This window comes from Elephas maximus, chromosome 8, assembly GCF_024166365.1.
Source record: "Elephas maximus indicus isolate mEleMax1 chromosome 8, mEleMax1 primary haplotype, whole genome shotgun sequence".
NCBI classification, from domain to species: domain Eukaryota; kingdom Metazoa; phylum Chordata; class Mammalia; order Proboscidea; family Elephantidae; genus Elephas; species Elephas maximus.
Window position 1 is genome coordinate 116,168,825 of NC_064826.1, and position 27,540 is coordinate 116,196,364.

The following is a 27,540-nucleotide window of genomic DNA, read 5'->3' on the forward strand; positions in this document are numbered from 1 at the left end:
TTGTTGAAAATTTTCAAAAACTAAGACAATTTTTTAATGGTGGTGTCTTAGTTATCTAGTGACACCATAATAAAATACCACAAATTAGGTAGCTTTAAAGAACAGAAATTTAATGTCTTACAGTTTGGGGTGCTTACAGTCCAAATCAGGGTATTATCACCTGTGTCAATTCCTCCTGAGGATCCTGTTGTTGATATTTATGTAAACTGTTCTATGCTCTTTCCTAGCTTTTGGTGGCTCCTGGCAATTCTTGCCATTCCTTTGCTGCTTGTGGGTGTGTCTTCATACTGTGTCTTCCCTCTGTGTAACTTTCCATGTCTCTTCTCCCCTTTTATAAGACATCACTCAGAAGGAATTAGGACCCTGGTATGACATTCTTAAGTGATAACATCTGCAAAGAAAAGCCCTATTTCCCCCAACAAGGCCACATTCACAGGTACAGGGGTTAGGGTATCAACATATCTTTTTGGAGGACAAATTCAATCTATAGAAGGTGGTCATCATCAGAAGATGAGTAATAGAAGAATTGGGTAATGAGAAGATCATTGTTGGGACAGGAATTAACCCTAACTCTGTGATTTATCCAGCTCTTAACATAAGATTTTGAGTGAGTTTTTAAGGGTCTCCAGATGGCCTCATCTGTAATCCAAGACTACATGTTATTAGTCAAATGTTTGTTCCACTATACATGCAGAAGCACTTAGATTATCACCAAGTTTAACAGCTGCTTCTTTTTTTGTAAGTTACAGCATCTTCATCTGCCTAGGGTTGTGTGTCATCAAGGGAAGGCCATAATAGCTCACAATAAATAGAGCTGTGATGACAAAAAATTATTTTTTTTTTCTCTATTTCTCAGCAGGATTAATAGAAGAGTGTAGAATTTACCCAAGCTGGCATCTCGCTTACTAATTGTCCTAGTCTGAGTTCTCTAGAGAAGCAAACCCAGTGAAATGTACATATAAATATATAGAGATTTACTTCAAGCAAATGGCTCATGCAATTGTGAGGCCTGGCAAGTCCATGGGTCCAGCAGCAGACTGGAGACCTCTACTGGCTCACAGGGTAGCAGGGACTGGCAAATCCAAAATCTGCAGGTCAGGCAGCAGGCTGGAGACTTCAGCAGGCTTACTTGTTCCAAGAACCTTAGGTCAGGTGACAAGAAAAGTGCAGGGTCAAGAGAGAACAGCTTTGCCAGAACATCCATTTGTATAACTGGAGGCAGATCACACCCTCAGGGAAACTTCCCTTCCAACTGATTGACTGCTCATATCAGATCATGAAATGGAAAGTGATTACATTATAGAAGAGCATCTGCCAAACCACTGAGACTCATAGGCCAGCCATGTTGACACGTAACATTAACTATTACACTAATTGAAATCATAATTTGGGTCATCATGAAAAGTGACAATTCCTTAGAATAATGTTCTTACTTTTGGAGTGTGGTTGAAATTAAAGTATTTGCGGATGCCAGATCAAAGAAGGCTCTATATAAAGGTGCCATACAAATGAAAATGTGACAGAAGAATGATATATTTCTTATTAGAATATCTCGAGGTCTTTATTTTCTAAAATTTAACACATAATGGTCTCTCTAGTGTAGCCCCTCAGTGTTCACAAGGATCCAGAACCTTCTTGTATATAATCTCATTTTGTGTACATTATCCAGCTTTATTTGTACATGTTTAGATAATATATATATATCTGTATCTCCTGTTTACAACTATTATGAGAACAGCGAAAAATGTTTTTTGAGCACAAATTCTGATTTTTCAAAGCATTGCTCCTTCCTGCCTTTGTTTTATCTAAAACCTCAGAACACTTCTTCACTTTACGCTTCATCTGTGCATTTTTGCCTATCCTTGCTACTATCCATTCAAGTAGAAAGTAGCTAAAAAGCCCTGATGGAATCCCTTCCCCTCACCGTCACCCAGCAGTGGGCTTCAGCTCTCCTCCTTCACCCAACTCCCTGTGATTATGCAGTATGCTCTTTAGACCAGGGTTTTGCAAATTGGAGGAATTTTTAAAGTTTGTGTTTTCTTTTTGATGATAATTTAAAATATTTTAAATACAAACCCTTCCTATTTGAGCAAATACTTATGTATTTCAATATTATGTAGCAGTTTGGGTTTTCAACCTAGTTGTGGAAACAAGATCATCATCTCTCCAGCAGAGAGGGAGCCTAGTATTTCTCTGTGTTCCTATCAACACCTTCTACAATTTCTTGCATTATGTTAAAAAAAAAACAATAATCACCCTTTTCTTTGTTAAAAATGTTGTACTTGAGAAAGTCTTAACTCCAAGTCCAAAATCCAAAAATTCGTCTTCATCTGTGACAATTTACCTGCTTCCAAATTACAATGGCAGAACAGGTACAAGCCAGACATTTCCATTACAAATAGGAGAAATTGTAGGGGAAGAAGGCATAACAGTCACCAAGCAAGTCAGCAGACCACAGTACATTAGCCCTCAAGGCTTTGAAAATAATCCTCTGTTCTCTGACACAGTTTACACAATGGCCATGCCATCCAGACTCTAGGTATCAGCCACACACTCTGGGTTCTGAGTGGAGGCCCTTCTGCTCTGGGCTTCAGCTCTGCTTTCCAGGCCCACTGGGGCAGCAACTCTCCTCCCCCGACTTTAGGCACACCTTTCTCCTAGTCCATCTGAGTGGCAACTCCAACCTTAGAAACACTAGAGGCCATGGCTTCATCCTTTGAAACCCCTGAAGTCATGGTCATACGTTCTGAGACTGAGGCAGCTCAGCTTCTTGTGTTCCTTGTCTCTTTAGCTTGTTTCCTGGTTTCTTGGCCTCTCTACTCCCCGGGCCTCTCCGGCATCTGCCTTGCTGGGGCAAGTGTTCCAAAGCTGTGTAGCTCCACTGATAAGTGCCTGGAGGCATCCCACTCCGCCAGGAAGCTTCCTGCGCACAGACACTCGGCTCTCTTGCTCCATGGGTTGACTCCAGTGGCATCTCACACTGGTCTCCTTGTTCTATTGCTGCTGGTTCTCTGCTGCTGCTAGTCCTGAGCCACTACCAGTCCTCTATCCATAATCATGACCTAGCCAAGTTGACAGATATTTTGGGGGGACACAATTCAATCCATGACACCATGTTAGAATCACCAAGAAACCAAGGACACCAGGGACTACCGGTAAGGAAAGAATCAATGTTACTGAGAACTTAATCTAGAGTTTTAGCCTCCAGAACTGTGAAAAAATTAATTTCTATTCTTAAAAGTCATTCACTTCTGGTATTTGTGTTACAACTCTCAGAGATTAAGATATATCCAGAAATAAGATGAGTTTTTTTTTTTTTTTAATTAATGTAATATTCTACTTCTTTCCCTCATCCCATGGAGTATAATGAATCCTGAACATTGTAAGAAATAAGTCACTTTTACTCCTCTGCTTACCATAGATTTGCAGGGGATCTGCTTGAGATGAGCAGCTAGTTCCTAGATGGTGTCGAAAACCTAAATGCTTAGAGAAATGCCCCCAAATTAGTGTAACAATATATTTATTATTGGTAGGTATGATTCAAATCAAGCAGTGTCACCCGAAAATGTTGAGAAGGCATTCTGAAGAGGGCATAGTGAAAGTGGGCTATATAGGTTATTATTATGTTAATTTCTCAGGAGATAACATCAAAGAACAAGTAGGATTTCAGGGTCCATGGTTACATAAATAGAATCACCAAGGACATGCAGTGTATCCTAAAATACAGGCTCTAGTCAACCCCGGAGTTCCTGCTTTTCGAAGCTGGGTGCACGTAGACAGTTATGCAAAAGAACCCAATGGCTAAGGGAAAATGCTCTTTACTAAGTTGCTTACTATATTGTTTGACCTGAAGGTGACCCCAGGGAACCAGTCCCTTCAAGATTCAAAAGGATACCCAAGGGTGGATGACTTGGGTGAGTCACCCCAATTCCATGAACCCAGACATATGGATTCCAGGGGAATCAAAATGAGTTTGTCATTTCCTCTTTCTCATCATGATTCTGCTATGGAATATTTGCTCACAAATGCTCAATAACTGTAGCTGGGCACCATTCAATTCTTCCGACCTCATGGCAAAGGAGACAGCTGTTAATGGGGGTAATTCAACACGGAGTCTAGTTCCTCCTCTGCCTGATCTCCTTTCTTCTGCTTCTCCAGATGAAGAGATCAATTGTTACACCTTGGATAGCTGCTTGCAAGCCTTCAAATCCCCAGACGCTACATAATGAACTACATAAGGAAACAGAACAATATTACGCCAATTGACTTATATGACCTACAAAACCATGACCCTAAGTCTTTGAACCAAGGATAATAAGTTCCACGAGGTGTTTGTTTATACATAAGCAGCATCAGTAACTGCTTTTCCTGTGCCTCAACAGCAGCTACATTCTGCAAAACCTCAGATTGTATATTATTAACATAAACTCAGCAACATTTCTCTATTAAGGAACAAACTCCTCCCTAGGAGGCTAACAGGAAATCTAATGTTATTTTATTTTGTAAAGTCACAGCTCAAACTTCAGATACTTCTCTAGTTATAGTCTCCACAACTTTGCTAAGTTTATCAACAGAAACTTCCAATTTGACAGTTACAATTTCTAAACCCATTTCAAGTCTCATGATTTCCTTTAAGGCAAAAATTAGCTATTTCTGTAACTAATAGCACTATGCTGGCTACTGAATATCCTATGGTAAGGGTTTTTCTCATCTCCTGATTCTTCTCTTAATCTTTTTAAAGTTTCTTTTCTGGTCTTAACTTTCTGCTCCCCTCATATTTCTTATTTTTACTTTTGGTTAATTGATGATATAAACACTAGAAACAATGTAACAAGAACCAGTCCAGATATACAGAGGGGAAAAACTCATTAGTTAGATAATTTAGGACAAGGGAGGAAAATGGTTTCTTATACCCAAGAAATAAAACATTAAAACACCAGCAACTTTCCCACATAAAACCAGTAGTAATCATTTAGCCCACTCAGTCCTATGTAGTCTACGTAGTTAACTTCTGTTTCACTTGGTGCTGGATCAGCCACAGTCTGTGAACCTATCAGCTTCTACACAAGAGTTCTAGAAATGTTGATTCATTCTAGTTGTATCCATGCTCAAAATATCACAGTCCTTTTCATAAGTATGATATAGTCCATCTCTTGCTGAAATATTTTGGTCAAGAGTTTTCAACAAGTCGGCAAAATAAAAACTTATCTGCAGATGACAAAACTTAAAATGGCCATTATTAATGTATAATAATTCTTAAAAGTGAGAGACGTGATGAGAATTAATTACAAAAGTAATGCAAAGCCAAATAAAATCAATTCAAAAAAACTTTAGACAAAGATGTCTAAACCATTAACCTTATTTTCAAAGAGCTTCAGATATAACACATGATAATGTTGAGGTGTAATAGCAAATAGTCAGGATATACTAAGAATACACCAAAATTATCAAGTCTGTAAACATCTGAATACTAATTAAGGTCTATAGGTAAGTGGAGAAATATTCCCAGTTAAACCCTTTGCCTTTTATGCTGCTAGATTCAAAAGAAACAAAGTTGCAACCAAGTTAGAAATTGAAATAACTGAAACTATGACTGATAATATTATGCTCTTGTTGTCTGACATCAGGCAAAAGCATAGAGAAAACACTAACACATAAATTTTTATTCCAAAGAAAATCAGGCACTTCTTTTGATTTGACGACCTATTTCATGTAATTCATAACACATTAAATAAACCTTTTTCTTTTATCACTTTTTCATTTATAAAGCAGGCACAAATCTTTTGTGACTTTCCATGAAGTTTCAAAGTTGTTAAGAATTTATCATAGTTCACTGAGAAACAACACTTGTGGCTTGGTTTTCAGAATGAACTCAGAAATTTATTCTAGAGAGACACTGAGCCCTTGCCTTTGAGGCAGTTTTCACAAAGGATAAAATTAACTCTTCAACCCAGTAATTAAAGCTCTTTTTTTTTTTTTTTTTTTTTTTGCTATTTTAACAGTGGGAAATCCAATTTTTTGTTTTATATACTATTTGACACTAAAAGCTCTTAAAAAAGAAATTAACCCAAAACTGACCATATTAAACAAATTCCTTTTTAAATAAACCTTTTAAACTTTGTCTTTGTTGCATACCTCTTACACTACAACTCTTTAAGTGATAAAAATTAACACATTCATTAGCAGACCCAAATATATATGTATGTGCATATATATATACATATACATATATACATGTATGGAAACCCTGGTGGCATAGGGGTTAAGTGCTACGACTGCTAACCAAGAGGTAGGCAGTTCAAATCTGCCAGGTGCTCCTTGAAAACTCTATGGGGCAGTTCTACTCTGTCATATAGGGTCGCTATGAGTCGGAATCAACTCGACGGCAGTGGGTTTATATACATGTATATATGTATATATATACATAAAAGATATATATAAATATCCTTTCTCTGTGGCATAAAAAGCAAAAGTGTATAAACTTAAATTATTATGAATATCTATTAACTCAATTTATATCAGTAAGCTATCTAAAGATCTTGGAAATTATTTTAAGCCAATATACCACAAAACATAATTGCTCTTGAAATAAACTTCATTTAAATACACAATATTTTCATTCAAACCTTTACCTATTTCCATATTTTTCTCCATCTGACCTTATATTTTATGCACTACATATTTTTTTTTAATCAAAATGTCTTCATTCCTCTTAACCTTAAATTTCTGGCTGAGGTGGAAACATTTTCCCAGACAATTTCATATGTGTTTCATTGTGATCTCTGTCTTTTGGCTTCTGGTCAAATCATTGATCCCAATTCATTTATATGTGTTTAAATTGGCCTAGGTTCTTTTGAAAGGCAAAAGATAACCAAATTCTTTCTCTTTTATTCTTTACTATTCTCTTGGTAAGAAATTTTGCCTTCTTTTTTTAATCATAACCTGTTATTACCCTTTAATAAAAGCCATCTAGTAAATATGAAAGCTCTTTGTAAATGAACCCATCAATTCTTGGCTAGCCATTTTTTTCTTCTTCTCTCTTTTTTTCTAAACAGTTTGTCCTATGGTTTTTTCCTCTCATTCTGGAACTAATAAAGCATTACTCCCTTTTCCTTAAGTAAAACACATTTTATATAATATCTAGCTTAAGTTACTTAAAAAAGTTTTCCTTTTAAGATTGACATATTACAGAACATAAAAATCTTTGTCATAATAAATTCACTTTCATTAATTCCTGAAAATATTTAGATCATTAGGTTTAAATGAGTTTATCACTAAACTGATCAGATTAATTTTTTTGAAGGGATATTATAATCTAATTTAACAATAACATTCGGAGGTATAAATTATTACAATGGCATAACACTATACTCTGTGGCTTAGAGATTTCTTTACAGAAGCAATTTAGAATAATTTGTCCTTTTTAAGGCTGTGTTATATACCAATCAAAATAAACAATCCATTCTTTTTCAGTGCATTTTTCAAATAGACCAGTTTACATCAGAGTTTTTCAAAGTAGCTATTAAAAGCCTGAATCATAATACTGGTTCAAGAGGAATGTTTTTTTGTGTGTGTGATGAGAAAAGAACTTAGATTAGAACAACACCTGTCAGTCATGGCCTCCAACCTGATACAAGACGGAAACTCAGACACAGTACTCTAGACCAGAGGTGAACTCTCAGAACAAAATGAGGCAGAAAACCCATAAAGACACATCGATTATTTATATCTCTGAGAAACTAAAAAGAACCTAAGTATACATCTACAGAAGATGGATAAATAAATCATGATGTATATATAAACCCAAAAAGCCCGTAACCATCAATTCTGACTCATAGTGACCCTATAGGACAGAGTACAACTGCCTCACAGGATTTCCAAAGAGTGGCTAGTGGATTCGAACTGCTAACCTTTTGGTTAGCAGCCTTAGCTGTTAGCCACTGTGCCACCAGTATTGCTGATGTGTATGTAACAGAATACTATTTACTGGTTAAAATGAATGAGTTGGCATTAACATGTTTCAAGATAATATTGTACAAAAAATGAGAGTGATGTATCACTTACTTCAAGTTTGAAGTATGAAAAAGACAGCTTCATGAATAAACACCACCTGCCAGTCACAGCCTCCAGCCTGATACAAGACAGAAACTCAGATACAATAGGTCAGAGGCAAGCTCTCAGAAGAAATTAAACAGAAAAGCCACATAAACTTTCTGGTCTATGAGACCAGCTGAAAAAACCAGGTTTATACTAACCAACAAAGCATAAAGTAAATTGGGAACCCAATTTCTTTCTTTCTCTTTTTAATTTTTATTGTGCTTTAAGTGAAAGTTTACAAATCAAGTCAGTCTCTCAGACAAAAATTTATACACATCTTGCTATACACTCCTGATTGCTCTTCCCCTAATGAGACAGTACACCCATTCCCTCCACTCTCTCTTTTCTAGTCTATTCGGCCAGCTTCAGACCCCCTCCGATCTCCCATCTCCCCTCCAGACAGGAGATGCCAACATAGGCTCTTGTGTCTACTTATCCAAGAAACTCACTCTTCACCAGTACCATTTTCTATCCCATTGTCTAGTCTAATTTCTGTCTGAAGAGTGGTTTTGGGAATGGTTCCTGTCTTGGGCTAACAGAAGGTCCAGAGTCCTTCTAGCCTCACTTAGACCATTAAGTCTGGTCTTTTTATAAGAATTTGAGGTCTGCATCCCACTGCTCTCCTGCTCCCTCAGGGGTTCTCTGTTGTGTTCCCTGTCAGAGCAGTAATCAGTTGTAGCTGAGCACCATCTAGTTCTTCTGGTCTCAGGCTGATGTAGTCTCTGATTTACATGGCCCTTTCTGTCTCTTAGGCTCATAATTACCTTGTGTCTTTGGTGTTCTTCATTCTCCTTTGTTCCAGGTGGGTTGAGACCAATTGATGCAACTTAGGTGGCCACTTGCTTGTGTTTAAGATTCCAGACGCCACTCATCAAAGTGGGATGCAGAATGTTTTTTAATAGATTTTATTATGCCAATTGACTTAGATGCCCCTTGAAACCCCTGCCCCTGCTACACTGGCCTTCGAAGAATTCAGTTTATTCGGGAGACTTCTTTGCTTTTGGTTTAGTCCAGGTGTGCTGACCTCGCCTATATTGTGTGTTGGCTTTCCCTTCATCTAAAATATTTCTTATCTGCTATCTAATTAGTGAAAACCCCTCTCCCTCCCTCCCCACTCTCATAACCATCAAAGAATATTTTCTTCTCCATTTAAACTATTTCTCGAGTTCTTAAAATAGTGGTCTCGTACAATATTTGTCCTTTCGCAACTGACTAATTTCACTCAACATAATACCTTCCAGATTCCTCCATGTTAGGAAATGTTTCATGGATTCATCATTGTTCTTCATCAAAGCATAGTATTCCATTGTCTGAATGTACCAGAATTTCTTTCTCCATTCATCTGTTGATGGGCACCTTGGTTGCTTCCATCATTTGGCTATTTTAAACAGTGCTGCAATGAATATGAGTGTGCATTTATCTGTTTGTATAAAGGGTATTATTTCTCTAGGATATGTTCCAAGGACTGGGATTGCTGGATCATATGGTAGTTCTATTTCTAGCCATTTAAGGAAGTGCCAAATCGATTTCCAAAGTGATTGTACCATTTTACATTCCCACCAGTACCATAGAAGTATTCCAGTCTCTCCACAACCTCTCCAACATTTATTATTTTGTGGTTTTTGGATTAATGCCAGCCTTGTTGGAGTGAGATGGAATTTCATTGTACTTTTGATTTGCCTTTCTCTAATGGCTAAAATCATCAGTCAAAACAAGGCCAGGGGCCAACTGTGGAACAGACCATCAATTGCTCATATCCAAGTTCAAGCTGAAGCTGAAGAAAATCAGATCTAGTCCATGAGAACCAAAATACGACCTTGAGTATGTCCCACCTGAATTTAGACACCATCTCAAGAATAGATTTGATTCATTGAACACTAGTGACTGAAGATCAGACAAGTTGTGGAATGACATCAAGGACATCATCCATGAAGAAAGCAAAAGGTCACTGAAAAGACAGGAAAGAAAGAAAAGACCAAGATGGATGTCAGAGGAGACTCTGAAACTTGCTCTTGAGCATCGAGCAGCTAAAGCAAAAGGAAGACTTCATGAAGTAAAAGAACTGAACAGACGATTTCAAAGGGCCTCTCAATAAGACAAAGTAAAGCATTATAATGACATGTGCAAAGAGCTGGAGATGGAAAACCAAAAGGGAAGAACACACTTGGCGTTTCTCAAGCTGAAAGAACTGAAGAAAAAATTCAAGCCTCCAGCTGCAATCGTGAAGGATTTCATGGGGAAAATGTTAAATGATACAGGAAGCATCAAAAGAAGATGGAAGGAATACACAGAGTCATTATACCAAAAAGAATTAGTTGATATTCAGCGATTTCAAGAGGTGGCATATGATCAGGAAACAATGGTAATGAAGGAAGAAGTGCAAGCTGCTCTGAAGGCATTGTGAAAAACGAGGCTCCAGGAATTGATGGAATATCAATTGAGATGTTTCAACAAACAGATGCAATGCTGGAGGTGCTCACTCGTCTATGCCAAGAAATATGGGAGACAGCTTCCTGGCCAACTGACTGGAAGAGATCCATATTTATGCCTATTCTGTGAGCCAACTGAATATGGAAATTATAGAACAATATCATTAATATCACACACAAGCAAAATTTTGCTGAAGATCATTCAAAAACGGCTACAGCAGCATATTGACAGGGAACTGCCAGAAATTCAGGCCGGTTTCAGAAGAGGACGTGGAACCTGGGGTATCATTGCTGATGTCAGATGGATCCTGGCTGAAAGCACAGAATACCAGAAGGATGTTTACCTGTATTTTACTGACTATGCAAAGGCATTCAACTGTGTGGATCATAACAAACTATGGATAACAGCTGCGAAGAATGGGAATTCCAGAACACTTAATTGTGCTCATGAGGAACGTTTACATAGATCAAGAGGCAGTTGTTCTGGCAGAACAAGCAGATACTGATTGGTTTAAAGTCAGGAAAGGTGTGGGTCAGGGTTGCATTCTTTCACCATACCTATTTAATCTGTATGCTGAACAAATAATACGAGAAGCTCGACTATATGAAGAAGAACAGGGCATCAGGATGGGAGGAACACTCATTAACAACCTGCGTTATGCAGATAACACAACCTTGCTTGCTGAAAGTGAAGAGGGCTCGAAGCACTTACTAATGAAGATCAAAGACCACAGCCTTCAGTATGGATTAAAAAAAATCAACAAAAAGAAAACAAAAATCCTCACAACTGCACCAATAAGCAACATCATGATAAATGGAGAAAAGATTGAAGTTGTCAGGATTTCATTTTACTTGGATCCACAATCAACAGCCGTGGAAGCAGCAGTCAAGAAATCAAAAGACACATTGCATTGGGTAAATCTGCTGCAAAGGACCTGTTCAAAGTGTTGAAGAGCAAAGATGTCACCCTGAAGACTAAGGTGCCCCTGACCCAAGCCATGGTATTTTCAATCACATCATATGCATGTGAAAGCTGGTCAATGAATAAGGAAGACCTAAGAAGAGTTGACGCCTTTGAATTGTGGTGTTGGTGAAGAGCATTGAATATACCATGGACTGCCAAAAGAACCAACAAATCTGTCTTGGAAGAAGTGCAGCCAGAATGCTCCTTAGAGGCAAGGATGGCGAGACTGCATCTTACATACTTTGGACATGTTATCAGGAAGGATTAGTCCCTGGAGAAGGACATCATGCTTAGGAGAGTACAGGGTCAGCGGAAAAGAGAGAGACCCTCAACAAGCTGGATTGACACACTGGCTACAACAATGAGCATAACGATTTTAAGGATGGCGCAGGACCGGGCAGTGTTTTGTTCTGTTGTGCATAGGGTCACTATGAGTTGGAACCGACTCGACGGCATGTAACAACAACAATGGCTAATGATCGTGAGAATTTCATTATGTACCTGTTCCCAGTCTGAATGTCTTCTTTAGTGAGGTGCCTGTTCACATCCTTCGCCCATTTTTTAACTGGGTTATTTGTCTTTTTGTAGTTGAGTTTTTGCATTATCAAGTAGATTTTAGAGATCAGGTGCTGATCAGAAATGTCATAGCTAAAAACATTTTCCCAGTCTGTAGGTGATCTTTTTACTCTTTAGGTGATGTCTTTGGATGAGCATAGGTGTTTGGTTTTTAGGGGCTCCCAGTTACCAATTTTTCTCTTCTGTATTGTTAGTAATGTTTTGTGCACTCTTTATGCCAGGTATTAGGGTTCCTAGCATTGTCCCTATTTTTTCTTCCATGATCTTCATTGTTTTAGATTTTATATTTAGGTCATTGATCCATTTTGAGTTCTTTTTTGTGCATGGTGTAAGTTATGGCTCTTGTTTCATTTTTTTTTGCAGGTGGATATCCAGTTATGCCAGCATCATTTGCTAAAGATACTGTCTTTTACCCATTTAACTGACTTTGGGCCTTTGTCAAATATCAGCTGCTCATATGTGGATGGATTTATGTCTTGATGCTCAGTTCTGTTCCATTGGTCTATGTATCTGTTGTTGTACAAGTACCAGGCTGTTTTGACTACCGCGGCAGTACAATAGGTTCTAAAATCAGGTACAGCGAGGTCTCCCACTTTGTTCTTTTTCAGTAAGGTTTTACCTATTCGGGGCCTCTTTCCCTTCCATATGAATTTGGTGTTTTGTTTCTCCGTCTCATTAAAATATGTCATTGGAATTTGGATTGGAATTGCACTGTATCTATTGATCGCTTTTGGTAGAATAGACACTTTAACAATGTTAAGTCTTCCTATCCACGAGCAAGGTTTCTTTTTCCACTTATATAGGTCTCTTTTGGTTTCTTGCAGTAGTGTCTTATAGTTTTATACGTATACGTCTTTTATATCTCTGGTAAGATTTATTCCTAAGTATATTATCTTCTTGGGGGCTACTGTGAATGGTATTGATTTGGTGATTTCCTCTTCTGTGTTCTTTTTGCTGGTGTAGAAGAATCCAACTGATTTTTGTATGTTTATTTTGTATCCTGATAATCTGCTGAACGCTTCGGTTAGTTTCAGTAGTTCTCTTGAGGATTCTTTAGGGTTTCCTATGTATAAGATCATGTCATCTGCAAATAGAGATAATTTTACTTCTTCCTTACCAATCTGGATGCACTTTATTTCTTTATCTAGCCTAATTGCTCTGGCTAGGACCCCCAGCACAATGTTGAATAAGAGTGGTGATAAGGGGCATCCTTGTCTGGTTCCCTATCTCTATATCTCAGCGGGAGTGATTTCAGACTTTTTCCTTTTAGGATGATGTTGGGTGTTGGCTTTGTATAAATGCCCTTTATTATGTTGAGGAATTTTCCTTCTATCCCTTTATTGCTGAGAGTTTTTTTTTTTTTTGTCATGAATGTGTGTTGAACTTTGTTGATGCCTTTGAAAGATGTCTTTTCTGCATTGATTGATAAAATCTTGTCATTCTTATCTTTTGTTTTATTTATATGATGGATTACATGAATTGTTTTTCTAATGTTGAACCATCCCTGCATACCTGATAGGAATCCCACTTGGTTATGGTGAATTTTTTTTTTTTTATATGTTGTTGAATTCTATTGGCTAGAATTTTGTTGAGGATTTTTGCATCTAAGTTCATGAGGGATATAAGTCTGTAGTTTTCTTTTTTTGTGGTGTCTTTACCTGGCTTTGGTATCAGGGATATGCTGGCTTCATAGAATGTGTTTGGGGGTATTCTGTCCTTTTCTGTGTTCTGAAATACCTTTAATAATAGTGGTGTTAATTCTTCTCTGAAAGTTTGGTAGAACTCTGTAGTGAAGCCATCTGGGCCAGGGCTTTTTTTTTTTTCGTTGGGAGTTTTTGATTACCTTTTCAATTTCTTCTTTAGTTATACGTCTATTTAGTTCTACCTCTGTTTGTGTTTGTTTAGGTAGTCAGTGCGTTTCTAGGAATTCATCCGTTTCTTCTAGGTTTTCAAATTTGTTAGAGTACTATTTTTCGTAGTAATCTGATAGGATTCTTTTAATTTCAGTTGGGTCTGTTGTAATATCGTTCATCTCATTTCTTATTTGGGTTATTTGCTTCCTCTCCTGTTTTTTTGTCAGCTTGGCCAAAGGTTTATCAATTTTGTTGATTTTTTCAAAGAACTAGCTTTTGATCTTGTTAACTCTTTAAATTGTTCTTCTGTTTTCTATTTCATTTAGTTCTGCTCTAATTTTTATTATTTCCTTTCTTCTAGTGCCTAAAAGGTTTCTTTTGTGGCTCTCTATTTGTTCAAGTTGTAAGGATAATTCTTTGATTTTGACCCCTTCTTCTTTTTGTATGTGTGCACTTATTTATATAAATTGACCTCTGAGCACTGCTTTTGCTGTGTCCCAAAGGTCCTGATAGGAAGTGTTTTCATTCTCATTGGATTAAATGAATTTCTTTATTCTATCCTTAATGTTTTCTATAACCCAGTATTTTTTGAGTAGGGTATTGTTCAGTTTCCAAGTGTTTGATTTCGTTTCCCTGCTTTTTCTGTTATTAATTTCTGTTTTTCTGGCCTTATGGTGAGAGAAGATGCTTTGTAATATTTCGATGTTTTTGGTTCTGCTAAGGCTTGCTTTATGACCTAGTATATGGTCTATTCTAGGGAATGTTCCATGTGCAGTAGAAAAGAAAGTATACTTGGCTGCGGTTGGGTGGAGTGTACTGTATATGTCTATAAGGTCGAGTTGGTTTATTGTGGAATTTAGATCTTCCATGTTTTTACTGAGCTTCTTTCTGGATGTCCTGTCCTTTACCAAAAGAAGTGTGTTGAAGTCTCCTACTATAATTGTGGAACTGTCTATCTCACTTTTCAATGCTGTTAGAGTTTGTTTTATGTATCTTGAAGCCCTGTCATTGGGTGCATAAATATTTAATATGGTTATAGCCTCCTGGTATGTTGACCCTTTAATCATCATTTAGTGTCCTTCCTTATCCTTTGTGGTGGATTTAACTTTAAAGCCTGTTTTGTCAGAAATTAGTATTGCCACTCCTGCTCTTTTTTGTTATTTGCTTGATATATTTTTTCCATCTTTGAGTTTTAGTTTGTTTGTGTCTCTAAGACTAAGATGTGTCTCTTGTAGGCAGCACATAGGTGGAGAGTGTTTTTTTTTTTAATCCATCCTACCACTCTCTGTCTCTTTATTGATGTATCTTATCCATTAGCCTTCAGCGTAATTATGGATAAGTATGGGTTTAAAAAAAAAATTTTTTTTATGGGTTTAGTGGTGTCATTCTGATGTCTTTTTGTGTGTGTTGTTGACAGATTCTATTTCCTACTTAATTTTTTGTGGTGAGTAGTTTACCTTTATTTACTGTCTTTTCCTCTTCTTCATTGTTGTTGGTTTTGTTTCTGCTGAGTCTCTATTTTTTCCTTGTATTTTATTTTGATGGATAGGATAGTTAATCTCCTTTATGTTTACCTTAATATTTATCCTTATTTTTCTAAGTTTAAACCTAACTTTTATTTCTTTATATCACCTTGTCTTCCTCTCCATATGAAAGATCTATGACTACATTTCTCAGTCCCTCTTGATTAGTTTAATGTTGTCTTCTTTTACAAAATGACACCACTTTTTCCCTGTTTTGAGCATTCTTTTATCTTGATTTATTTTTGTGATTTTCCTATCTGGGTTGACATCTGATTGCTATGTTCAGTGTTCTAGTCTTTGGTTGATACCTGATATTACTCATTTTCTAACCAAAGAAATCCCTTTGGTATTTCCTGTAGTTTTGATTTGGTTTTACAAACTCCCTAAACTTCTGTTTATCTGGAAATGTCCTAATTTCACCTTCATATTTGAGAGACAGTTTTGCTGGATATATAATTCTTATCTGGCAATTTTTTTCCTTCAACACTTTATATAAATCATCCCATTGCCTTTTTGCCTGCACAATTTTCTGCCGAGTAGTTCGAGTTTATTCTTATTGACTCCTTTGTAGGTGACTTTTTGTTTATTCCTAGATGCTCTTAAAATTCTCTCTTTATATTTGGTTTTGGCAAGCTTTATTAGAATATGTCTTAGTGATTTTTTTTTACAATCTTTCTTATGTATAGTTCGATGAACATGTTGGATTGATATCTTCTCATCTTTCACGATATGAGGGAAGTTTTCTGCCAACAAATCCTCAGCAATTCACTCTATATTTTTTGTTATCCCTCCCTGTTCTGGCACTCCAGTCGCTCGTAGGTCATTTCTCTTGATAGAGTCCGACATGATTCTTTAATTTTTAAATTTCTTTTATCTGATTTTTCTTCAAATACATTGGTGCCAAGTGCTTTATCTTCAAGGTCACCAATTCTGCCTTCCATTTGCTCAATTCTGCTCCTCTGACTTTCTATTCAGCTGTCTGATTCTGTAATTTTATTGTTAATCTTCTGAATTTCTGATGGCTGTTTCTGTATGGATTCTTGTAGCTTATTTAAATTTTCATTATGTTCTTGAATAATCTTTTTGGTTTCTTCAACTGTTTTATCTGTGTGTTCCTTGGCTAGTTCTGCATATTGCTTGATCTCCTTTCTGATCTCTTGAAGAGCTCTGTATATTAATCTTTTGATTTCTGCTTCTGGTAATTCCAAGAAGTCTCCTTCATCCAGAAGATTCTTTGATTCTTTGTTTTGAGAGCTTGTTGAGGTGATCATGGTCTGTTTCTTTATGTGGCTTGATATTGACTGTTTTCTCTGAGCCATCTATAAGATATTGTATTAGTTTATTTTACGTTTGCCTTTTTTTTTTTTTTAGTGTGTCCTGGTTTCTTGCTTTGTTTTGTTTTGATAGGCCCAAATGGGTTGCTTGAGTGCGCTAGCTTGATTATTTTCACCTTTGGAGCTCTGACTTCCTGTCACCAGATGGTTAGAGCTGTTATCAGGTATATAAGGTTATGAGTCCATTCACTTTTCTTGTGTGGATTCTGCTCAGGTGTCCAGGTAGCTGGTAATCAAGTATGTGGTACATATGTCCTACAGCCTTAGAGGGACGGGGTGTTTGGTGTTTGTACTGGTATCTGGTTGCTGCAGGGGGTCAGGCAGGGGGCTGAGAACCAACCCCTGAGTATCTCTGAGGAAGGCACATCCCTCTTCCCTAGAGAGTACAGGTGTTGGGTTCTGCAGATGGACCATGGGCACCCAATGTTTTTGGTTGTAAGGACTGGTAGGTACCAGTTATCCTTGGACCCCTGTCATGGGTGGCTGTGTGACCTAAGTGGAGCCACTAGTCCTTAGGTCCTGATGTGGGTAGGTGAGGACTCTGTTTAATAGGCAAAGCGGTATTAAATATCAAGCACCCAGCTCTCCATCACACAGCTGAAACAGTTGCAGTCTGCCAGTAAGGGCCTATTCTCCTGAAATAGGCCCACACAGGCCCATGCAGGGGGAAAGGTATTCAAACTCCATGGACCGTTTATGCCTGGACAGGAGCCGCTTCTGTCCTGAGCTCCCCAGTTTAGTGAAGCTGGCAAATTTTCTCTCTCTCCTGTTGTGAATTTATTCCTTCTCCAAGACCAGGAGCATGGCTCAGGGCACTCACATGGGCCTATTTCAGGCCCAGGGAAATGAACAGCCACTGAAGCCGGCTTGGGTGTGGGGGGCATGGTAAAACATATGCAAGTACTTGGCTTTTCCCAAGAGCGTCATTCTTCTCTGGTTCCAGAGGTGTGAGTAGGCTGTGCTGCTGGCTGCGTCTCCCTGAGGAAACTGCAGCTGAACACTACCAACAGCCCACCGTAGCTACTCCTGGGAATGGTGCCTGAGGGCTCTCAGTGATTCCGGTCCGGCTACTCCTCTCTGCTTCTGAACCATCTCTTTCTCTCCCTGCCACTCAGTCCATTTTCTAACTTTGCCTTTGATGTTCAGGGCTTCTTGTCATAAATATAATCATTTCACTTGATTTTTCAGGTCTTTTTCATAAGAGAGATCACCGGAAGCATCTGGCTATTCCGCCATCTTGGTCCTGCCTTCCTAATACCAGGAACCCAATTTCTTAAAACGTCTACAGCAATTCTTTGGTAAGATTGACTCAATTCAACAGAAAAACTGGTTATAGATAAAACTTATGAACTTGCCAGAGTCCCAGATGGAGGAATTTCAGACCCTATGACAAAACTGAGCATCAAATAAAAGTTCTCCAAAGAGGAAAGAAAAGACAATGCATATAGGAACTCATTTTCCCAAATGGGAAGGACAAACAGCAGATGTGAATTCATTTTCCCAAAGCGATCAGAGAAATTCCAAATTAATTCTAGAATATGCAGCTTATAACATTTTTGAACATGAATACAAGATCAGTGTCCAGGGGAATGGGTGAGCTCCAGGCTCACTTCTTTTAGATGTCAAGAATCCTATTCCCTTGGATTGAAACTTAGGTTTCCCAGAGTCGTATAAATTCCTAGCAGAGAGTCTGCTAGATGATAACACTTACGAGTTTACTGTCAAATCAGCATAGAGAAAAAGAGAACAAATATGAGGACTCAGTTTACATACATGAAGAATAAATTAAAAAAAGAATATACAATGTGAATAAGTTGGCCATTATAAGAAAATATAGGCAATGATAGAGAAGCAGTATTTGAAGAACTGATGGCTGAAAAATATTCCAAAATTGGAGATGTATGATGTATTCAAATTGACAGGCCCTCTGATTATAAAGTAGGGAAAAGAAAACAAAAATCACACCTAGGTGTAATGAAGTTAAACTGAGTTTTTTAGGCTGCAAAAATGTATGGGCAAGGGTTTGAACACCTTAAAAGCCTCTAGGTTCCTCACCACCAACAGAAAGACAGTGATGAAAGAAAGGATAAGCAGGACCATGAGATGGGCCAGAGCACTAGGCTGCTCACCAGCCACAAGAACACTCTTATCCAATGAAAGTACACTGTTAAAACGAAATACTGACCAAACCCCACAGCAGACTCGCTGCTAGGAATTTATTTGACTCTAAGAAACCTAAGTTTCAACCCAAGGGAATAGGATTCTTGCCATCTAAGAGAAGTGAGCCTGAAAAAGGTATTGTTTCTGGATACACATTTATGTAGTAAAAGGTAACAAAACTTTACACAGGAATGACGAGTATCAATTTCAGAGGCATAGTAAGGGTAAGGAGGAACCCAGGGACAATCTCTAAGTCATACCTCCTCCAATCTGAGGGCCCAGGGGCAATCTCTAAGTTTCACAGCCTCCCCTCCCCCTGCCCCATTTCAAAATTAATGGACATTAAAAGCAACGACTCATCAGCAGTAACGCCTTCCTCCATCTTTTCCAGCTGCCTCAGTCAGGCGCCATTTATATTTGTGGTGCCTTAGAGTGTCATCCTGCACCTCACCTGTTGCCCCTTTGGGCTTTCACCCTGGGGCCAGTGCCTCCCTTTGCCCCGCCCTCCCATGCCTCTGATCAATTTTCAGATTGTAGTTACCTGTGGAAAATAAAAGGGTGGAGTGAGACTGGGATTAGCCAAGTCAAAAAAAAAACATTGAGATCTGAGGGCCTACAATTGTCTTTGTAATATATGTGTTTTTAACTTTGTGATATTGGAAGAAAAAAAAAAAAGAACTGAGAAAACACAGCTGAACATTCAGATTTGTAATTGCAGAATTGTTCTTAGTTGCTGTCAAGTTGGGTCTGACTCCCCATGTATACCACACGTACAACGGAACAAAATATTGCCCAATTCTTTGCCCCCTCCGCCATCATTGGTATCCTCATACCCATTGCTGTGGTCACTGTGTATTTTGAGTGTCTCCCAACCTACGGGGCTCGTCCTCCAGCCCTATATAAGACAATATTCTGCCGTGATCCTATAAAATGGTAGTAGCAGTAGTAGCGTCAGAACCTGTCCAGTTTTCAGGGGGGGTGATGACATGGATCAGCCCAAAGTGATTTCCACGAAGTCAGACAACTTTTTTTTTTTAACCAGTTCTGACACCCTCCCACGGCACGCACTACTTCTCCTCGATAATTCGTCACAGTGGGCACACAGAACTGACAGACCATACATGCAGTTAAGTTGTTTATTAAGAAAGTAACAGGGTACAACTCGGGATCAGGATCAACAGGCTACAGCTAAGGATCAGGATCAGAAAGCATGTAGGACAGGCTCCTCTTGGCCCCCTGAGGACAGACTTCTCTTCGCCCTGCTGTCTGTCACTACTGACTCTGCTGCGGGGCCCCTTCTAGGCCTGAAGCCTCTGGCTCTGCCTTTGGGCCCCTTCCGAGCCTCTTGCTGTCCTTAGTGTTGCAGCTCTTCTAGGAAGTTCTTTGTCTCCTCTCTCTGTTTCTCTCTTCTTTTTTCCTTCTGTTTCTTCCTGCTGCTTCTTTTCCTGCTTCTTTCTGTATGAAAAACCTCTACAGGGCTGGCTGCATATACAACACAACTCCTTGTCAATTTCAAGGCATGGGCCCCTCCCAGCGGGGGTCACAAACTGATCAATCCACTCTCAGTAGGCCATAGATACTTCATTTGCATGGTCTATTGACCAGTTTCTGCCAGATGCATACCAACCATAGGGCAGGATGCAGCCCAGGACCAGACAAAAAGTATCAAACTACAAATCATTTACCCTTTACCCAAGAAATGTCAATCAGCCTGGATAAAAGTAACAAACCATTTAGGGTAGAAAACTAGGGTAAATGTAACTCTTCAGGGTTTAGGAGAAAAATTTCTCAAGGTTTTCACAAAGAACCCAAGCAAAAGGCCACATAAAGGAACTAATTTCACCACAGATCCAAAGAATTTTCATTGGTTGATTTTTGGAAGTGGATCACCAGGCCTTTCTCCTTAAACCAAAACCAAAACAAAAATAAAGTTGTTGCCATTGGATCAATTCCAACTTGTAGTGAAATTGCCCCATAGTGTTTCCAAAGAGAGGCTGGTGGATTCGGACTGACAATCTTTTGGCTAGCAGCCGAGCTCTTAACTACTGCGCCATCTGGAAGCTCTGCTAAAGCCTATTCGCTACAGGTGACCACACTGATATTTGAAATGCCAGTGGCTTAGTTTCCAGCATCATAGCAACACACAAGCCACCACAGCACAACAAGCTGACAGAAGGGTGGTAGTTAACAGAATACAAAAACAAAAAAACCATTGCTTTCAAATCCATTCTGACTCATAGCCACTCTACAGGACAGAGTAGAACTGCCCCATAGAGTTTCCAAGGAGCACCTGGTGGATTCAAACTGCTGACCTTTTGGTTAGCAGTCATAGCTCTTAATCACTATGCCACCAGGGTTCCCAGTTAACAGAGTAGTGGATACTTATTTAGTATGTTTTAAATATGTTACAATAAAGCATTTTAAGCAGACACTGAGGAGGTGCGCTGTCAGTTGGGCAGGTGATGTGTGTACCCCACCTCTGCAGGCATGGGGGCCGATAGAGCCATTATGATGTGTCACAGAAGATTGATGCAATAAAGGAGACAGGGGCATTTCAAGACTGGCTCACTCACAGTTTCCCCCTTGAAGGCGAAACCCTTGTGAAGTTAAAACAAAAACAAATTCATTACGTATAGCTTCATGGTTTCCGTAAAAATATAAAACAGAACATGAATGATAGTCTTCTTTCTGCCAGCTGCCTGTTACTCAGTTGAGGAAAATGAGTGGAAGACTCAAGACAAGAAGGGGTGCGAGGGCTTTTCGAGCTTATTCTGAAGAAGCCAACAGTGGCACGAGCATGATTGCTCTGCTGTCAGAGCACGAAAGCCCTGACTCAAACTGGTATGCAACTTTGCAGAATTGTTTCTATACAATCTTATTCATGTTATGAATGATATATGTTATATATGCCCATAGGTGGAAAATAGCCCAGTCAATGCTTTCTTCCTTTTTAGAGAAAATGATTTTCACGTTGTTTCCTCTGAAGTTTTCTCTCAATCACTGTGCTTTCTGTGGTACACTGTGTTCTATGTAAATTAGATTAATTCCAGTAGAATGGGGACAAAGACAGTTAAAGGAAAACCAAAAAACCAAACCTACTGCCACTGAGTCAATTCTGACTCATGATGACCCCATATGTTACAGGAAAGAACTGCTTCATAGGATTTTCTTGGCTATAATGTTTATGGCCAAGATTGACAGGCCTTTCTTCTGTGGCACCACAGGGTGTATTCAAGCCACTGATCTTTAGGTTAGCAGTTGAGCTCAAACTATTTGTGCCATCTAGGGTCCTTATGAAAGGGAAGCTCTGCTTTTTAAAAGGATGAACTTTAGCAGCAAGATTACTATTTTAACTTCAGACTTTTCAGATTATTTAATTTTTTTTTTCAATGAATCTCAGCTTAGCACAGTAGTTTAGGATTCTAGGCAAAAAGTTGTTGCTGTTACTTGCCACCAAGTCGATTTTGACTCATGGTAACCAGTAAAAAGCCAAAACCAAACCCTTTGCCACCCAGTCGATTCCAACTCATAGCTACCCTATAGGATAAAATAGAATTGCCCCATAGAGTTTCCAAGGAGCACCTGATGGATTTGAACTGCTGGTGGATTTGAACCTCTGACCTTTTGTTTAGCAGCCATAGCACTTAACCACTAGGCAACCAGTTGTTGTTGTTGTTGTTAGGTGCCATCGAGTTGGCTCCAACTCATAGCGACCCTATGCACAACAGAACGAAACACTTGCCCTGTCCTGCGCCATCCTTATAATCGTTGTTATGCTTGAGCTCATTGTTGCAACCACTGTGTCAATCCATCTCGTTGAGGGTCTTCCTCTTTTCCGCTGACCCTGTACTCTGCCAAGCATGATGTCCTTCTCCAGGGACTCATCCCTGCTGACAACATGTCCAAAGTATGTAAGAGGCACTCTCGCCATCCTTGCCTCTAAGGAGCATTCTGGCCGTACTTCTTGCAAGGCAAATTTGCTAGTTCTTTTGGCAGTCCATGGTATATTCAATATTCTTCGCCAACACCACAATTCAAAGGCATCAACTCTTCTTCGGTCTTCCTTACTCACTGTCCAGCTTTCACATGCATATGATGTGATTGAAAATACCATGGCTTGGGTCAGGGGCACCTTAGTCTTCAGGGTGACATCTTTGCTCTTCATCCCTTTGAAGAGGTCCTTTGCAGCAGATTTGCCCAATGCAATGTGTCTTTTGATTTCTTGACTGCTGCTTCCATGGCTGTAAATTGTGGATCCAAGTAAAATGAAATCCTTGACAACTTCAATCTTTTCTCCGTTTATCATGCTGTTACTCATTGGTCCACTTGCAAGGATTTTTGTTTTCTTTATGTTGAGGTGTAACCCATACTGAAGGCTGTGGTCTTTGATGTTCATTTGTAAGTGCTTCAAGTCCTTTTCACTTTCAGCAAGCAAGGTTGTGTCATCTGCATAACGCAGGTTGTTAATGAGTGTTCCTCCAATCCTGACGCCCCGTTCTTCTTCATATAGTCCAGCTTCTCAGATTATTTGTTCAGCATACAGATTAAATAGGTATGGTGAAAGAATACAACCCTGACCCACACTTTTCTTGACTTTCAACCAATCAGTATCCCTTTGTTCTGTCCGAACAACTGCCTCTTGATCTATGCAAAGGTTCTTCATGAGCACAATTAAGTGTTCTGGAATTCCCATTCTTCACAGTGTTATCCATAGTTTGTTATGATCCACACAGTCGAATGCCTTTGCACAGTCAATAAAACACAGGTAAACATCCTTCTGGTATTCTCTGCTTTCAGCCAGGATCCATCTGACATCAGCAATGATATCCCAGGTTCCACATCCTCTTCTGAAACCAGCCTGAATTTCTGGCAGTTCCCTGTAAATATGCTGCTGTAGCCGTTTTTGAATGATCTTCAGCAAAATTTTGCTTGTGTGTGATATTAATGATATTGTTCTATAATTTCCACATTAGGTTAGATCACCTTTCTTGGCAATAGGCATAAATATGGATCTCTTCCAGTCAGTTGGCCAGGAAGCTCTTTTTCCATATTTCTTGGCATAGACGAGTGAGCACCTCCAGCATTGCATCTGTTTGTTGAAACATCTCAATTGATATTCCATCAATTCCTGGAGCCTTGTTTTTCGCCAATGCCTTCAGAGCAGCTTGCACTTCTTCCTTCAGTACCATCGGTTCCTGATCATATGCCACCTCTTGAAATGGTTGAATATTGACTAATTCTTTTTAGTATAATGACTCTGTGTATTCCTTCCATCTTCTTTTGATGCTTCCTGTGTCATTTAATATTTTCCCCATGGAATCCTTCACTATTCCAACTCGAGGCTTGAATTTTTTCTTCAGTTCTTTCAGCTTGAGAAATGCCGAGCATGTTCTTCCCTTTTGGTTTTCCATCTCCAGCTCTTTGCACATGTCATTATAATACTTTACTTTGTCTTATTGAGAAGCCCTTTGAAATCTTCTGTTCGGTCCTTTTACTTCAACAAGTCTTCCTTTTGCTTTAGCTGCTCGATGCTCAAGAGCAAGTTTCAGAGTCTCCTCTGACATCCTTCTTGGTCTTTTCTTTCCTGTCTTTTCAGTGACCTCTTGCTTTCTTCATGGATGATGTCCTCGATGTCATTCCACAACTTGCCTGGTCTTCGGTCACTAGCGTTCAATACATCAAATCTATTCTTCAGATGGTGTCTAAATTCAGGTAGGATATACTCAAGGTCATATTTTGGTTCTTGTGGACTTGCTCTGATTTTCTTCAGTTTCAGCTTGAACTTCCATATGAGCAATTGATGGTCTGTTCCGCAGGCGGCCCCTGGCCTTGTTCTGACTGATGATATTGAGCTTTTCCATTGTCTCTTTCCACAGATGTAGTCAATTTGATTTCTGGGTGTTCCATCTGGCAAGGTCCATATGTATAGTCACCATTTATGTTGGTGAAAGAAGGTATTTGCAATGAAGAAGTCGTTGGCCTTGCAAAATTCTATCATTCGATCTCCGGCATTTTTTCTATCCCCAAGGCCATATTTTCCAACTACTGATCCTTCTTCTTTGTTTCCAACTTTTGCAGTCCAATCACCGGTAATTAACAATGCATCTTGATTGCATATTCAATCACTTTCAGACTGTAGCAGCTGATAAAAATCTTCTATATCTTCATCTTTGGCCCTACTGGTTGGTGTGTAAATTTGAATAATAGTCATATTAACTGGTCTTCCTTGTAGGCGTATGGATATAATCCTATGACTGACAGCGTTGTACTTCAGGATAGATCTTGAAACATTCTTTTCGTCTATTGGATATTATAATGGCAACACCATTCCTCTTTGAGTTGTCATTCCCAGCATGGTAGACTATATGATTGTCTGATTCAAAATGGCCAACACCAGTCCATTTCAGCTCACTAATGCCTGGGATATCGATGTTTATGCATTCCATTTCATTTTTGATGATTTCCAATTTTCCTAGATTCGTACTTCATACATTCCAGTTTCTGATTATTAATTGCAGCTGTTTCTTCTCATTTTGAGTCATGCCACATCAGCAAATGAAGGTCCCAAAAGCTTTACTCCATCCAGGTCATTAAGGCCAACTCTACTTTGAGGAGGCAGCTCTTTCCCAGTCATCTTTTGAGTGCCTTCCACCCTGGGTGGGGTTCATCTTCCAGCATTATATCAGGCAATGTTCCGCTGCTATTCATGAGGTTTTCACTGGCTAATGCTTTTCAGAAGTAGACTGTCGGGTCCTTCTTCCTAGTCTGTCTCAGCCTGGAAGCTCAGCTGAAACCTGTCCTCCATGGGTGACCCTGCTGGTATCTGAATACCGGTGGCATAGCTTCCAGCATCACAGCAACATACAAGCCCCCACAGTATGAGAAACTGACAGACACGTTGGGGAGGCAACCAGCAGCATTCATTAAATTCCTGGTTGAGAATTGACTAAACAGTCTATGTTAATAGATAAAATTTTTTTGAGATAATAAATACATACGTCCTTCAATTAGAACACAAGAGTCCCAGGGTGGCACAAATGGTTAAGTGCTGGACTACTTACTGAAAGGTTGACTATTCAAACCCGCCTAGGGGTGACTTAGAAGACAGGCCTGGTGATCTGCTTCTGAAAGGTCACAGCTTTGAAAACCCTATGGAGCAGTTCTACTCTACACTCATTGGGTCGCCAGGAGTCAGAATCAACTCATTGGTAACTAATAACAACAACAATTAGAACATATGTAGGTATAGCTTTTAAGAATACAGTAAGAATACAATCCTAGGTACACACTCAAAAGAATTGAAAGCGGGCACACAAACAGAGAAATGCACACCAATGTGCATTGCAGCACTTTTCACAATAGCCAAAAATGTGGGAGCAACTGAAATGTCCATCAACAGATGAATGAATAAACAAAATGTGGCACATCCATACAATGAATACTACTCAGCCAGTAAGAGAAATGAAGTCCTGATACGTGCTACGATGTGGATGAACCTTGAAAATATTATGCTGAGTGAAATAAGCCAGTCACAAAAGGATAAATATTGTATGTTCCTGCTTTTATGAAATATCTAAAACAGACAAATGTATAGAGACCAAAGTAATATCAGTGGTTACCAGGGTTGGAAGGGAGGAGGAAAGGAGGAGCCCTAGCTTAGGAGTACTGAGTTTCTGTTAATGGTAATGGAATAATTTAGAAATGGATACCAGTGATGGTTGCACAACATGATGAATTCAATCAACGTCAGTAAATTGTACATCTAAAAAATGCTAAATTTGCAATTTTTTATTGTATGTGTTTTTACCACAATCACACAATCAAGAAGAAGAAGAAGACTATGACAACTACAACTGCAGCAAGGAAGTCCCACCACTTGTGTGGGGCCAGCACTATAAAGCCTATTTACTTCTCCCATGTGCACACCCTGTTGGGAAATCCAGACTGAAATGTAACTTGATCACCATTCCAACAGCAGCAAACAAGCACTTGCACAAGAAATAGAAGTATAAATGAAAATAAAAGGAATGCCGCTAATCTCATAGTACGGAGCAGCATTTGAAAATCATGACCAGTAGTCACGAGGCATGTTCCCCCACAATGGCAAGATCCCACAGGCTGGGCAAAGGCATGGTAGGAGTTTTACAGCTTTGCAAAAGGTTGTGTATTGGGGGAAACTGAGTGGCTTGCTGTACGTCTGGTCTACCCTAGTGTTGTCCTGATTCTAGAACTGTGGTTCTACACTGCCACCTGACAATACAACTCAAGAGTAGACAGCTAAGAGTAAATTTGTGCATCACTTGGTCAATTAACTTAAACAAATTAATACAGGTAATCTGTTTACTGATATTTGTACGCGTTTTAAAAGAAGGAAGTAGCCTAGAGCAAAATTTGAGGAAATACACAAATCTAAATTGTTGTTAGCTACTGTCAAGTCATCCCTGACTCACGGTGACCCCATGCACAATGGAAGGAAAAGGTGCCTGGTCCTGCACATCCCCATGACTGATTGCAGACTGGACGATTATGATCCACAGGGTTTTCATTGGCTGAGTTTTGGAAACAGATCACTAGACCTTCCTTCTTAGTTTGTCTTAGTCTTAG

The 27,540-nt window shown here is 39.1% G+C and overlaps 1 protein-coding gene across 1 annotated transcript in view; it reads left to right on the plus strand.

The window, feature by feature from the left end:
- The first annotated feature begins 21,655 nt into the window (after positions 1 to 21,655).
- The window catches only part of SUN3 (Sad1 and UNC84 domain containing 3), a 56,269-nt gene continuing 50,384 nt past the window's right edge, over positions 21,656 to 27,540 (plus strand). The window contains exon 1 of the mRNA XM_049893560.1: positions 21,656 to 21,777. Within this exon, the coding sequence (XP_049749517.1) occupies positions 21,656 to 21,777 (122 nt within the window). The remainder of the gene's footprint in view (positions 21,778 to 27,540) is intronic.